Genomic DNA, 14350 nt, shown 5'->3' with positions numbered 1-14350 from the left:
AGAAGATGACAACGATGAAGATGATGATGTTGAAGAAGATGATGATTTTGAGGAGGAAACTGAAGAAAAAGCACCAGTGAAGAAATCTATGAAATACTCCAGCCAAAAATGCACAAAAATCAAACCAGAATGGAAAAGACTCAAAACCATCAACACCAAGATTAAATAACCAAGTTTGGGTTTTATTTATTTTCCTATTGTCTTTCTGTTTTCCATTTAATTGAATTCTATTCATACTTTCTAATTCTTTTCTTTTGCTTACTTTGAGTTTAATTTGCTGAGGTTTTTTTCCTAGTTTCTTAAGGTGGAAGTTAGGCCACTGACTTGATATTTTTCCAATTTTCTAGTATAAGAATGCTATAGATTGGATAAAGAAAATGTGGCACATATACACCATGGAATACTATGCAGCCGTAAAAAAGAATGAGTTCACTGTCCTTTGCAGGGGCATGGATGAAGCTGGAAGCCATCATTCTCAGCAAACTAACACAGGAACAGAAAACCATATACCACATGTCCTCACTCATAAGTGGTAGTTAAACAATGAGAACACATGGATACAGAGAGGGGAACATCACACACAGGGGCCTGTCAGGGGGTGGGGAACAAGGGGAGAGAGAGCATTATGACAAATACCTAATGCATGTGGGGCTTAAAACCTAGATGACGGGTTGATGGGTGCAGCAAACCACCATGGTACATGTATACCTATGTAACAAACCTGCCCGTTCTGCACATGTATCCCAGAACTTAGAGTGAAAAAAAAAAAAAGCTATACATTTCTCTCCATGACTGCTTTGGTTGCATCACAAAATTATTGGCCTATTGTATTTTCATCTTTATTTAGTTAAAATATTTACTAATTTATTTTATACTTTTTTACTTGACTTATGGGTTATTTAGAAGTATGTTGTTATTTTTTTTTTAATATTTGGGGAATTTTCCAAACATCTTACTGTTATTGATTTCTAATGTATTTTGTGTGATTTTAAAAACTAAATTTATTTCTCTTTTTAGAACATTTTTTAAACGAGATAAAAAATTTACCTTTATAGGTACTATTTCTAGTGTTCTTCATTCCTTTATGTAGATTAAAATGTTTATGTGGTATGTTTTTTTCTTTCTCTGTTATCATTTTTTGCAGTGGTGGTCTGGAGGCAGAACTCTCAGTGTAGACTTTGAGCTCTTCCAGGTCAATCCCAACCACGTTTCTCTCTAGAATTATTCTCTATAGACTTCATCAAGATCCCTATAATCTTGTCAGTCTCCAACTGCGCTTGTTTGCCTCTCCTTGAAACTAAATCTTTCCTTCTAAGACCAGCACAAACCTACCCCCATAAGAAATCCTCCTCAAATGTCTCTCGGTTTATGGTCAACTCTTATTGTCAAAGTACTTGTGGTTTGTTTCACAAATAAGGTGTCAATTGTATTATTCAATAATGCTTTGCTTTCATTCATCTTGTCTTTCCAGATAGACTATGAAACACCTTGAAAGTAAAGAAGTGTTTTGTGCTTCTGCACACAGAGTGGTGTAGTTTCTTTAAATCGACTATTTCTGTGGCATATCAAGACATTACTGGGTCGAATAGCATGATTTATTTTATTGGAGATACGAGGCTAACACGTTTAATTAAATAACCTAACTATTTGTTTCTAAATTATGATTTTTAAAACACGTGTGTGTTTTGTGCTTTCTAGGAACAAATTAGGGGACATGTCTTTTTTTTTTTTTTTTTTTTTTTGTCTGTGTGCTAATTAGTTTGGGTTTCCAAGAAGCAGATCCTGAGACAGGAATTGGAATGCAGGCAGCTTGCATAGAAAGTGAAAAAAAATCAGCTGGGCGTGGTGCTTCACACGCCTGTAATCCCAGCACTTTGGGAGGCCCAGGCAGGTGATCACCTGAGGTCAGGGGTTCGAGACCAACCTGGCCAACATGGCAAAACCCCCGTCTCTACTAAAAATACAAAAATTAGCTGGGCATGGTGGTGGGCACCTGTAATCCCAGCTACTCAGGAGGCTGAGGCAGGAGAATCGCTTTAATCCTGGAGGTGGAGGTTGCAGTGAGCCGAGATTGTGCCATTGCACTCCAGCCCAGGTGAGAGAGAGAGAGACTCCGGCTCAAAAAAAAAAAAAAAAAAAAAAAGTGAAAAAAATCATCAGTAGGGTAAGGGAGCAGTTAGGACAAATAAAGGGTGGGTTATCAAGCCAGCTACCATGGTGGGAAACTGGAGCTTAATCCCACTGGGGAAGCTCTGGAATCCTCAGAGTCAACTAACCCCAAGACCAAGAGAGTTGGTATAGAAACATACCAAATCTTGCCAGTCATCGATTGAAGGTGACTTCCAAGGCACATTAATTTCATGGCACTTATGGCCTGCATTTCAAGGAACAAGTGGGCTTCAGGAATCAGAGAACCAGCAAAGAAATGCATGCACTCTTGGTAAGAAGTTAAGCAGCTGTGTACTGAATTGATTAGGGCAAGGGGATATGGGCAGGGCACTAAGAGCACCTGCTACAGTTGGTTTAATTGTACTTTTTTAGAGGATTTTCTTCAACTGTCCTCTACATTAAGGTCTTTAACAAAACCTGGCTACTTTCCTAGAGGCTCCAAAACATCAGGTATCCAGCTCACGCTTCGTACCAACAGGTGAATCTTATGTCACTTAGACACCTTTATAAGAAGCTTCCTGATCAATATGTGATACGCACCCAACGAGGAAACAGGTACTCTCGTACATAGCTGAAGGGAGGACAAATGTATAACCCCAATGGCAATGTCTAACAAAATTATATATGCATCTGCCTTTAATCCAGTGATCCCACTTCTAGAAATCTTCCAAAAGATATACTGCCACAAATATGAGCCAACATACACATATGAGGTTATTCACTGTAGCAGTTTTAGGAATAAAATATTGGAAATAGGCTGGGCGCAGTGGCTCACGCCTGTAATCCCAGCACTTTGAGAGGCTGAGGCAGGCGGATCACGAGGCCAGGAGATCAAGACCATCCTGACTAATACAGTGAAACTCTGTCTCTACTAAAAATACAAAAAATTAGCCAGGCGTGGTGGCGGGCGCCTGTAGTCCCAGCTACTCAGGAGGCTGAGACAGGAGAATGGCATGAACCCCGGAGGCAAAGCTTGCATGAGCCGAGATCACACTGCTGCACTCCAGCCTGGGCAACAGAGCAAGACTCTGTCTCAAAAAAAAAAAAAAAAAAGAAAAAGAAAAAAAGAAAAAAAAGATTGGAAATAACCCAGATGGTCATAGGACAGTGGCTGAACAAACAGGTAGATATGCTAAATGAAATACTATCCAGCTGTAAAAAAGAGAGAGAAATATTTCTAGGGCAGAAAAGCTATAAAAGTTTGGGAAAACAATTGGAAAAAATATTAAATATGGATGAAATAGGCCATGTGATAAAAATCACTGTTAATTTTACTTGGTTGAAATAATGGTAATGTAGTTGTGTAGAATGATGTCCTTAATCTTAGGAGGTACCCGATGAATTTAGGGGTGAAATCTCATGATGTCTATGAATTAGTTTTAAATAGTTCAGAAAGAGAGAAACAGAGAGAAAGCAAATGTGTCAAAATGTTATTACATTTTGAATCTAAATACTGGGTATGTGAGTGTCTACTATATTATTCTTTTAATTTTTCTATGTGTTTCAATATTTCAAAATAAAATGTTGGAAAAATCATATATAATCAAGGGATATATTATAAATTATATTAAAATTAAAATGTATTATTAAAATTATATACCATATATATTAAAATTATATACAGATATATCAATTCATATGTATGTATTAATTAAATCACGTATTTAAGAATAGAAAGCACTTTTTAAAGGACAAAGTAAGGTATAATAATTTATTTTCATTCCATTAAACGCAATTCCATACTAAGTCATCTAAACACACTTGTTAATGCTTATGCGTGCACACACACACACACACACACAATCTCCTTTAAAAGTGCCATTTAACATGCATAAGGACCCCCAGCATCCCGTTAGTTGGAAGAACGTAACATATTTTGTTTGCCAAAAGTCCGAAGGGCAAAGATTTACTAACACTGGCCTTTTTTGGGCAAAATTTCAACCCTCTATTAGAAACACAGGTAAACATGGCCAGAAGTTGTTTTTTTTGTTAAGTATTTGAATTCTTGGAAATATGGCCATTTGCAGAGGGGAGGAGGCAATGCTCTTGTCCTCACTTTTCCAAAGAGAGAAATCTTTACTTCCTGCCTTTGAAAGTGCAGTTTTCAAATCTTGCTTAGTGCTCCCTATTTGCTGACTTGGGGATGGTGCCACTGTGTCAGCACACTTGTGGTTCTCAACCGTGGCTGCATATTAGGATCATCTGGGGAACTTGGGAACTAGTATTGATGGCTGGACCCCACCACAGACCAATTCACTCAGAATTTGTGAAGCCATTCATGTAGTATTTATTAAGTGCCTACTGTATGCAAAGGCCACTGTGCACCTCAGTACTAGGTCAGAGGTTTGGGGGTGATAGTCAAATATAACTGTGACTTTGTTGTTGTTCTCAAACAGTTTGAAGCCCAGGAGAAAAAAAAAATACACAATTTGCCTAATTCAAGGCATGCCATTAGCACAACTTTGGTGTGAAAAAAGTCAGACAAATTCTTGAGATAAACCGGATCTAATCCAACTACAGGTGTCCTTCTGATCCCTTTAAGAGGTGTGATATCTCACACAGCAAAACTGTATAAGGATCACAGGATTCTGTTAACTCAAATCCAGTAGGAAAGTAAGAGGTTTAGACAGAATTCCCTGAGGATGTGGAGGATCCAGTTGAAGGTTCTTCATGTCTGATGGAAGATTAGACATGGAATCTTGCTATGTTGAGCAGGCTGGTCTCAAACTCCTGGCCTTAAGCAGCCCTCCTGCCTCAGCCTCCCAAAGCACTGGGATTATACTTATGAGCCACTGCACCTTGATAGAAGATTAGGATACACTTAAGGGAGACAAGGACATGCCAACACCCAGGAGGCTCTGAAGGAACAGAGACCCAACCAGATGGCTCCTGTTAGACCAAATAGCTAGGTTATGAAACGTGTTGAACCTGAATATGATCAGCCTCCTCTAATGGACATGAACCTGGGGCTCAACTTGTTGGCAAGAGTGAAAAAAATCACCCTGGTAGACCCAGTGGTATGGTCATCCTGGCTTGAGAGAACTGATTGGCAAATTTTCAGGGAACCAGTTGCGAAACACGAGCATTCTTAAAAATTAAATGATGGCCGGGCGCAGTGGCTCACACCTGTAATCCCAGCACTTTGGGAGGACGAGGAGGGCAGATCATGAGGTCAGGCGTTCAAGACCAGCCTGGCCAACATGGTGAAACCCCGTCTCTACTAAAAATACAAAAAATAGCTGGGTGTGGCAGCATGCCCCTGTAGTCCCAGCTACTCGGGAGGCTGAGGCAGAAGAATCGCTTGAAACTGGAAGGCGGAGGTTGCAGTGAGCCGAGATTGTGCCACTGCATTCCAGCTTGGGCAACAAGAGCAGAACTCCGTCTCAAAAAAAAAAGAAAAAAAAATTAAATGATGTAAATTTACAATGAATAAATTATATTCAGAATAAAAGCAATAAATACTCCAATTTCATCACTTCCTAATTACATTTCTACATGTCTGTGTTCAGTGCCACTGAGGTTATTTTTGCTGTTGTATCTGCATGAGGAGAAACATGTCTAATGCTGCGCTACTGTGCATACTCTGTGGTCACAATGGTAGCTTGAAATTGGCCATGGGGGGGCATTAATGCCACCAAAATTGGCAAGTGTTAACAAATCATAGACTTATTTTCTTCGGGGTGGAAGCAGGGAGCCTGCTGTTAACATCTACTAACACACCTACACCACTGGTATTGATAACCGGAACAAACAAATCTTGGTCTACAGGCAACCATGTTTCCTGAGATGGAAACCCCTACTTTCTTGGATCAGTTTGTCTCCTTAGTGTGAAAGTGTTTGTTTTGTGTCTTAATCTTGGCAAGGTTTGGTCACACCACTACATTTATTAATGTTTTGTGTTAAATTCAGGTATAGAATTTTTTTATTTGTCCTCAATATTTATTATGAAAATTTCAAACATACACCAAAGTTAAAGAAACTTTATAAAGAACATCTGTATATCCACCACTTAGATTCTAACATTAAACTGTTTTTTGTTTGTTTGTTGTTTTTTGAGACAGAGTCTCACTCTGTCACCCAGGCTGGAGTGCAGTGGCACAATCATAGCTCATTACAGTCTCAACCTCCTGGGGCTTAAGTGATCCTCCCACATCAGCCTCCCAAGTAGCTGGGACTACAGGTGCACACCACCATGCCCAGCTAATTTTTGTATTTTCTTTTTTTTAGAGACGGGGTTTTGCCATGTTGTCCAGGCTGATCTCAAACTTCTGGGCTCCAGCAACCCTCCCACTTCGGCTTCCCAAAGTGCTGGGATTACAGGCCTGAGCCACTGCAGGCGGCCTCTAACAAACGTTAAACTTTATGTGGTATCATCCCATATGTACCCCTTGGTCTATCCCTCATATAGCGGTTTTTTAAATTACTTGCACAATCTGTATGTAATTGGTATTATTTAGAGAATATGACATATTAGAGGATCTAATAGGTTAGTATTAAGCTTCCAATATGAAATACATCAAAGCGTACTTGATTTTCAACTTTAAGTTGATGAAAACAGTATTGACATATTTAGGAAAATTCAAGACTCGACATATAAACTTGATGTATTCGATAAACTAGAATTATTTTAAAATAAGAAAGATTTTCTTGTTATAACAATTATTTAAGATAGTTTAAATGTCTAAAGCATATCGAATATAATAATGCAGCTTAAAATGTAAAAGGATATGTAAATAACTTGTTTGTGTCAACAAAAATTAATCGGAGACCTCTACGAAAGTAGATTAACTTATTAGATTTATAAATAGAATAATAAACTATATAAAATAGAGTTGACCTTAATAACTTAACAAAAAGCTAGGTTTTTGGCTTTTGAAAGTCAAATGAAATATTACACACACACAAACACACACACACACCCCCACATAAATCCAACCAAATAGCCAATGCAGAAAAGCTACCATCACAGACACCAAAAAACTCACAATGACAAGTAAACTATGATCACAGCCCCAGGACTGAACCAGAGAGGCCAGGAGGGAGAGAAGTGTTTGTAGGGTCCAGGGAAGATACTCTGAAAAGAAAAGAAATGCAATAATCACAACTATCAAATGCCTACTGTGTGCCAGGAGGTAGATGAATCACTCCACATTCATTGCCCCCTGAAGCCTCACAATTAGGCCTGCAAAGCAGGTATTTTCAACCCCATCTTACAGATGCCTGCAGAGAGGCTAGGTGGCTCAAGTGACAAGAATAGTGTTTCTAAAACTGAACTCCTTGCCTTCCCCTGTCTCCAGACTTTAAACTACTGTATAAAATATCTTTAATGTTTAATGGAAGAATATTTAAATGACTTTAGAAAGCTAAAGAATTCCAACTAAATCATGAAATAAAGCCACAATTCCGCCTGGGCAATATGGTGAAACCCTGTCTCTACAAAAAATACCAGATGTGGTGGTGTGCACCTGTAGTCCCAGCTACTCAGGAGGCTGAGGTGGGAGGATCACTTGAGCCTGGAAGGTCGAGGCTGCAGTGGGCCATGATGGCGTTACTGCACTCCACCCTGGGGAACAGAGACAGACTCTATCTCAAAAAAAAAAAAAAGCTACAACTTGGGGGTGGCGGAGAGTGGGAGTGTTTTGCAGATTCAAATCAGGGCACAGAATTAGGTAGCAAAGACCAGGCGCGGTGGCCCACGCCTGTAATCCCAGCACTTTGGGAGGCCAAGGCGGGTGGATCACCTGAGGTCAGGAGTCCGAGAGCAGCCTGGACAACATGGTGAAATCCCGTCTCTACTAAAGATACAAAAATCAGCCAGGCACGGTGGCATGCACCTGTAGTCCCAGCTACTCAGGAGGCTGAGGCAGGAGAATTGCTTGAACCCGGGAGGCAGAGGTTGCAGTGAGCCGAGATCACACCACTGCACTTCAGCCTGGGTGACAGAGCGAGACTCTGCCTCACACACAAAAAAAAAAAAACAAAGAATTAGGTAGCAAAATATTGAGAACCCAAAGGGCAAGGCCTCTCCCTGTATCCTTCTTCACAAGGAGGGGCATTTTTAAGTCTCCTCAAGGGTCCAAGCCAGAAGCCTGCGATCTTGTTGTCCTTGGCTCTACCCTCTCACAGCCTCCAGCACCAGCCAGGTCCTACTGTTTTGCTCCTCGGTAAACCTATGAGTCCACCCTCCCTCTTCTTCCACCCCCTGGGTGCTCTCTTCCTATCTGGCCTGAGTTGCTGCCATGGTTCCTGTCTATTCTCCCTGCCTTCTGCCTCCAGCATGGCCCCAGTCTTCAATCTCCGTAACTAACTCATGTGTTGACAGGTTCACTCCTCTCCAATCTGCCAGGACAAACCTGTCAACACATAAGTTAGTTATGTCCCTCTCCTACTTCAATATGCAAAGTCCTAAGTCCTTCACCGGGCACAGGAGGCCTTCATCACCTACCTCTCCCGAGGCCTCCACCTCCACCTGTGTCCTCCTAAGGCCCTACCTCACCTGCCCAGCAGCACTCAAGGTGGCCCCAGAGCCCCGTGTGCTCTTTGACCCTAGGTGTGTTTCTCCCTCTTGCTCTCTCTCTTCCCCTGCAGGGCTAGGCTTGAGCAGCCTTCCTGGTCCCCTGTCTGCATCAGTCTCCCCTCCTCTGTGACCCTGGGCATGCGACACTTCCCTCCCAGCAACGATCACACTGTCCCTATGCCTCACAAGACTCTGAGCTCCCTGGAGGCAGTATCCACGTGCTATCCCCTGTTTATTCCCAGTGCCTGGTGCAAAAACCTAACCCATTGTAGATGCTTCATTACTATTTCTGGCCTGACCATCGGAATGAAAGAAGCCAAGGTGTGGCCGTAGATATCTGTCTGATCCCCAAACACCTGTTCCTCTGCTTTGTGCAGCCTCTTGCACTGCACTTTGAAGGAAAGTGAGCACACGTTGGACAAACAGGAGGTCCTCAGAGAGAAGAGCAAGAGTCCAATGAGAAAGTACGGTGCAGAAGGATTCTGGAAAGAAGTCTGAAGCATGGATTTGTTTGTTCATCCAAAGAACCTTTCCTGGGAAGCCATGGGGACTTGCAGACCAGTTACTGTGGTAGACCCTGGGGATAGGGCAGGAATGCCCGCATAGACCGTGCTGACCGTGTATCAGGTTTTCTCCTAAGAAACTGATGTCTGATGAGTAAATCCTTACAACATCACATGTAGCAAATATGATCCCTGTGGCATGAATGAGGAAGCAGAGGCCCAAGGAGATGAGGTAACTTGTACCAGGTTCACAGCCAGGAAGAGCAGAGTCTACATATGAATACACAGACTGTTCCTCTGAGCATGCCACAGAGCTGTGGAAAATCCCAAGGATAAAGGATGTTTCGTTTCCCCTTTTGGGGGCTTATTAACATTCTTACTATTTGGAATGGAAATAGGGCTGCCTGACCCTAGACCCTGTGCTATGCCACCCCCTCGAGGCACACAAGTCCCCTGTCACCAGTGGATCTACATTCTGACGAGAGGGCTAGATAACAAATAAGCAACAGTGAGAATTTCAGGGAGAGGCAGGTGCCATAAAGGAGTCAAAGTGGTGGGTGGTGGGTGGTGGGTCGGGGGGATGTGGGTAGGAGAGCGACCACAGAAGGCACTCTCTGGATTAGGTGACCCTGGAAGATCTCTCTTTGAAGGAGACATTTGGACTGAACCCTGGATGGTGAGAAGGAGCTAGCCACAGGGAAGCTGGGACAGGTGCTCCAGGCATGGGGAACAGCAAGCACAAATGCCAGGATCGACCCTGGAAGACTGACTTCTCTTAGGATTTTGCATGTCAGCCTAGTAGTGGAAGAAATTCCATGGCCGCCAAGAGGGTTGCTGCTTTGCGGGGCCTTCCTTAGCTTCCCCGGGGAGAGGCACTGGAGAAGGCTCTTTGTGTGGCCCCTGGAGCCAGCAGGCCACTGGGCAAGCAAAAACTCACGTTTTGCTTGAAGCTGTGGTTCTCGGAGCATTCGGAGTCATCCTGCCAAATATCCGTGGCGTTCTCTATCGTCTGCCAAGTCCCCTGAGCCAAGCAGTGTCTGTAGGCCCTTCCTGAGCTCTCTGAAAGTAAACAAAGCTCTGGAGGAAAGGTCAGAACACACAGCCCGTTCCCCTGAGCATGCCACAGAGCTGTGGAAAATCCCAGGGAGAAGGGATTTTCATTTCCCCTTTTGGGGGCTCATTAACATCCTCACTGTTTATTTGGGATGGAAAGGAAAACATGGAAGCTTCTCAATTTTGTAACACACCATGGTCTGCTAATGTCTGCTGTGTTTACCCAGAGTCTCTGGAGTTAGAACAGCCTCTGGTGACTCAGTGATGTTATAAGCCCTCCAAGGTTCAGCCCAGCTGGGAGACACCAATCTGGGCTCCTGATGTTTGCTAGGTGGGGCATCTCTTCCTGAGGCTCATGCCATGAAGAAGAGAAAGTGGTGGGTACGTGGCTGACAGACTGGGGCTGAAGCTGGATGCACCATCCATGCATGAGTGTGTCCTGGGCCTAGCTCTCCTAACCTCTAAGCCTTCCTGTGTTTTCATGAGGAACTGGGGATAATAATTGGTACCAACTCTCCACGATTTGGGAAAGGATTAAATGAAAGTGTATGTGAAAACGATGAGAAAAATCCCTCTGCCCATACAGACTGCCACTGTGACTCAGTCACGTCTATCCCACGAGACTCTCCCAGAAGGTCCTCCACCTGGAGGATTAGAGGCTGGGCTTGTAAATGAGAAGTCGAAATCTGTTGGTCCTTCCTAGTCCTGGCCCTGCATATCATGGGCCAACAGTAACTATCTGCTGAATTTAATGAATGGACAACCAAAGGGTATAGCCCCCTGCTCCCCTGACAGCTTTGCTAGGTAGGGTGTCTAATTGACATCTCAAACAACATACTCCAAACCACACTCTTTTTCTTCTTTTCAAAATCTGCTCCACCCACCTATTTTACCACCTCAGTGGATGGCAAACCCGTCCTTCCAGTCCCCCCAGCCCTAAACCTCAGAGTCACCCTCCCCTTCTGTCTCTCATAGCCTCCCGCAGGTCCTGTAGCTAATGTGTCATCCCTGCCTTCATCTGTACCCAGAATCTGACTGCCACTTTCACCTCCTGCTTCCATCCTGTGGAACCATCACCTCCCACTGGGAGATGGGACTCCTCTGACAGTCCTGCCCCTCACATCTGTGGGCAACCCAGCAGTCAGAGCAAGTTGAATAAAATATCAGCCACGTAGGCCGGGCATGGTGGCTCACGCCTATAACCCCAGCACTTTGGGAGGCCCAGGAGGGTGGATCACCTGAGGTCAGGAGTTCGAGACCAGCCTGGCCAACATGGTGAAACCCCATCTCTACTAAAAATACAAAAAAAAAAAAAAAAAAATTAGCCAGGCATGATGGCGAGCACCTGTAGTCCCAGCTACTAGGGAGGCTGAGACAGGAGAATCGCTTGAACCTGGGAGGCGGAGGTTGCAGTGAGCTGAGATTACACCACTGCACTCTACCCTGGGTGACAGAGGGAGGCTCTGTCTCCAAAAAAAAAAAAAAAAAAAAAAAAAAAAAATCAGCCACATCATGTCACGCTTTTCTCCAAATCTTCCAAGGGCTTTCTGAGAAAAAGTCTTCTGGCCTTTCACAAAGCCCCCTAAGACCGGGCCCGTAACTCTCTGCAATAACCTGTTTTTTCTCTCCCTTCTTCACCACAGCCACGTCTGCCTCCTTCTCTTCATGGAACAGGCCAGGCATGGTCCCCGCATAGAGCGCCATTGACCTGCTGTCTCCTTCCCTCCTGAATACCCTCCCTCTAAAACCTTTACCTTCTTTACATTTTCACCAAAATGTCACCTTGCCATCGAAGACTTCCTTAACTACCCAGTTTACAGCTGCGACACATCACCCCACTCCAACGCTCCCATCCCTTCCCTTCCCCATCTTGTTTAACATAGATCCCATTCAAACATAGTCTGCACTTATTTATGATGCTTATTGATAATTGTCTGTCTCTCCTGCAAGAATGTGAGCCCCACGAGGAGAGAGATCTTACTCGGTTTTTGTCACTAATATATCCCAAGCACTTAAAAATAATGCATGGCATACAACAGGTGCTTCATAAATATTAGTTGGATGAGTGAATGGTAAGAATGTCACTTGACACTTGCATTGTCTGTACTAGCCATAATGCTTTGTGCGGGGAATGCAAAGATACGAATAGGGCTCAGCTCTGGCTGGGGGAGTGCAAAGAAAAATCGCCGTAAACAATTATAAATGCTAAGACAGAAGACTGCACAGGTATAGAAGAGGCCTCAGAGGCCAGGTGCGGTGGCTCACGCCTATAATCCCAGCACTTTGGGAGGCCAAGGCGGGAGGTTCACGAGGTCAGGAGTTCGAGACCAGCTTGGCCAACATAGTGAAACCCTGTCTCTATTAAAAATACACAAATTAGCTGGGTATGGTGATGTGCGCCTGTAATCCCAGCTACTCGGGAGGCTGAGGCAGGAGAATTGTTTGAACCCAGGACGCAGAGGTTGCAGTGAGCCAAGATTGGCACACTCCAGCCTGGGCAACAGAGCAAGACTCTGTCTCAAAAAAAAAAAAAAAAAAAAAAAAAAAGGCCTCAGAAAGGCAGAGGGGAGAGGTGTGTAGTTGAGGGGAGAGGTCTGAGAAATCTTCTAGAAGGAGGAAAGGATTGAGCTGAGAATTACAAGGGGCTTTATAGGCAGAGGAGCACGGCCAGAGCCTGTGAGGAGGCCTCCTGGGCAGGTGTGCGAGCCAAGGTACTGAGTGGCAAGAGCTGGACCAGGTGCAGAGCCTGGGAGTTGCTCATTGGGCTGGAGTGCAGGGAACCCTGAACGTGGGGGAGAGTGCTAATGAGGTCAGCAGGGCCAGGCAGCAGGAGGTCTTGCATGCCATTTGTAGGGGTCGTGATGGGGGGGAGACAGAACGTGAATGATATTTTAGAAAGCTTTTCCAAAGGTGCCTGGAGGGGACCAGATCTGAGGCAGGGACTGGTAAGGAGGACATGGAGAAGCAGCAGAGGGTGCTGGTGAGCCCATAGCAGCGACGGATGGAGAGGAGGAGGAGCCAGAGGACCTGGCTACCCACTGGTTGAGATGTGGGCTTGGGTGGGGCCAGGTGGACCCCGAGACCATTCCTTAGATGGGGAAGAGAGGGGGAGAAGGAGGAGGAGGAGAAGGAAGAGGAGTTTGTCTTGTCTTCCTCTCCTCCATTTTCTACTCCTCTCTGTCCCTCAGTTTCTACTCCAGTTGATGACAAGTCTTGAGCATTCTGCCTCCAACACTTTAATCTTTCTCCTTCTCTCCGCCCTCTTGCCCTTGCCCGAATCCAGACCCTTAGCAAGCTGTTCTCTGGGACACTGCAGTAGTTTCCCCACTCTCCTCCCTGGTTCCTCCATTCCTCAGTCCAATAGCTACATGCTCTCAACGTCATTCTCCCAGACTACAACTTGTGCTCCATTTTTATGCCTTAACACCTTCTGGGACTCCACATAATCTTCCTTTACAGAAGAAAGCTTGAAACCCTAGTGACTAACACCCAGCTTCCTTCGTCATCAGCCCCCAGCCTCAGTCGTCGGTTACAGCTTCTGTTGGCCATCAGGCGCTCAGTGGTGCAATCTGGGCTCACTGCAAGCTCCGCCTCCCGGGTTCACGCCATTCTCCTGCCTCAGCCTCGCGAGTAGCTGGGACTACAGGCGCCAGGCATTCCCTCTTCTGATATTACCATGCTCATTCCTCTCTCCCATCTCACAGGGACTCTCCTCCACTCTGTGCATTTGCACGTTCTTCTCTGCGCCCTTCCACGGTCTCCACATTCTCTTTTCGCTGCAGGGATCCATTTGGATTCTAAAGATTTAATGCACAGAATGGCGGGTGGAAGAGTAACTTCCCACCTTTTGCAAATCACACCCCCTTCACATTCCAGAAGCCCAAAACCTATTTTTTTTTTTTAAAGAGGCTTTAATTTAGGTTCTTTGTAAATGTGGCTTTTTGAACACTTCATTTTCTCTTACAGTGGAATGGATCTGTGTTTTTAGCTCTTGGAAAAGGACAGGTAGACAGACAGTGAGCAGAGAACTAGGGATCGGCTCCACATGCTACTGAGAAGTCCAGGTGTTTGGGGCCTCAAGACTTGAAGGAATCCAAGGGGCTCCTCC

At 44.5% G+C, this 14350-nt stretch overlaps 1 protein-coding gene across 1 annotated transcript in view; it reads right to left on the bottom strand.

Annotated features, from left to right (window-relative positions):
* The window catches only part of GLP2R (glucagon like peptide 2 receptor), a 67203-nt gene that overhangs the window by 40626 nt on the left and 12227 nt on the right, over positions 1 to 14350 (bottom strand). Inside the window, exon 4 of the mRNA XM_002827026.6 lies at positions 10127 to 10248. Within this exon, the coding sequence (XP_002827072.3) occupies positions 10127 to 10248 (122 nt within the window). The remainder of the gene's footprint in view (positions 1 to 10126; positions 10249 to 14350) is intronic.

Source organism: Pongo abelii, chromosome 19 (assembly GCF_028885655.2).
Source record: "Pongo abelii isolate AG06213 chromosome 19, NHGRI_mPonAbe1-v2.0_pri, whole genome shotgun sequence".
NCBI classification, from domain to species: Eukaryota; Metazoa; Chordata; class Mammalia; order Primates; family Hominidae; genus Pongo; species Pongo abelii.
Note: the sequence above shows the minus strand (reverse complement) of the source record. Positions and strands in the feature narration are given on the sequence as shown.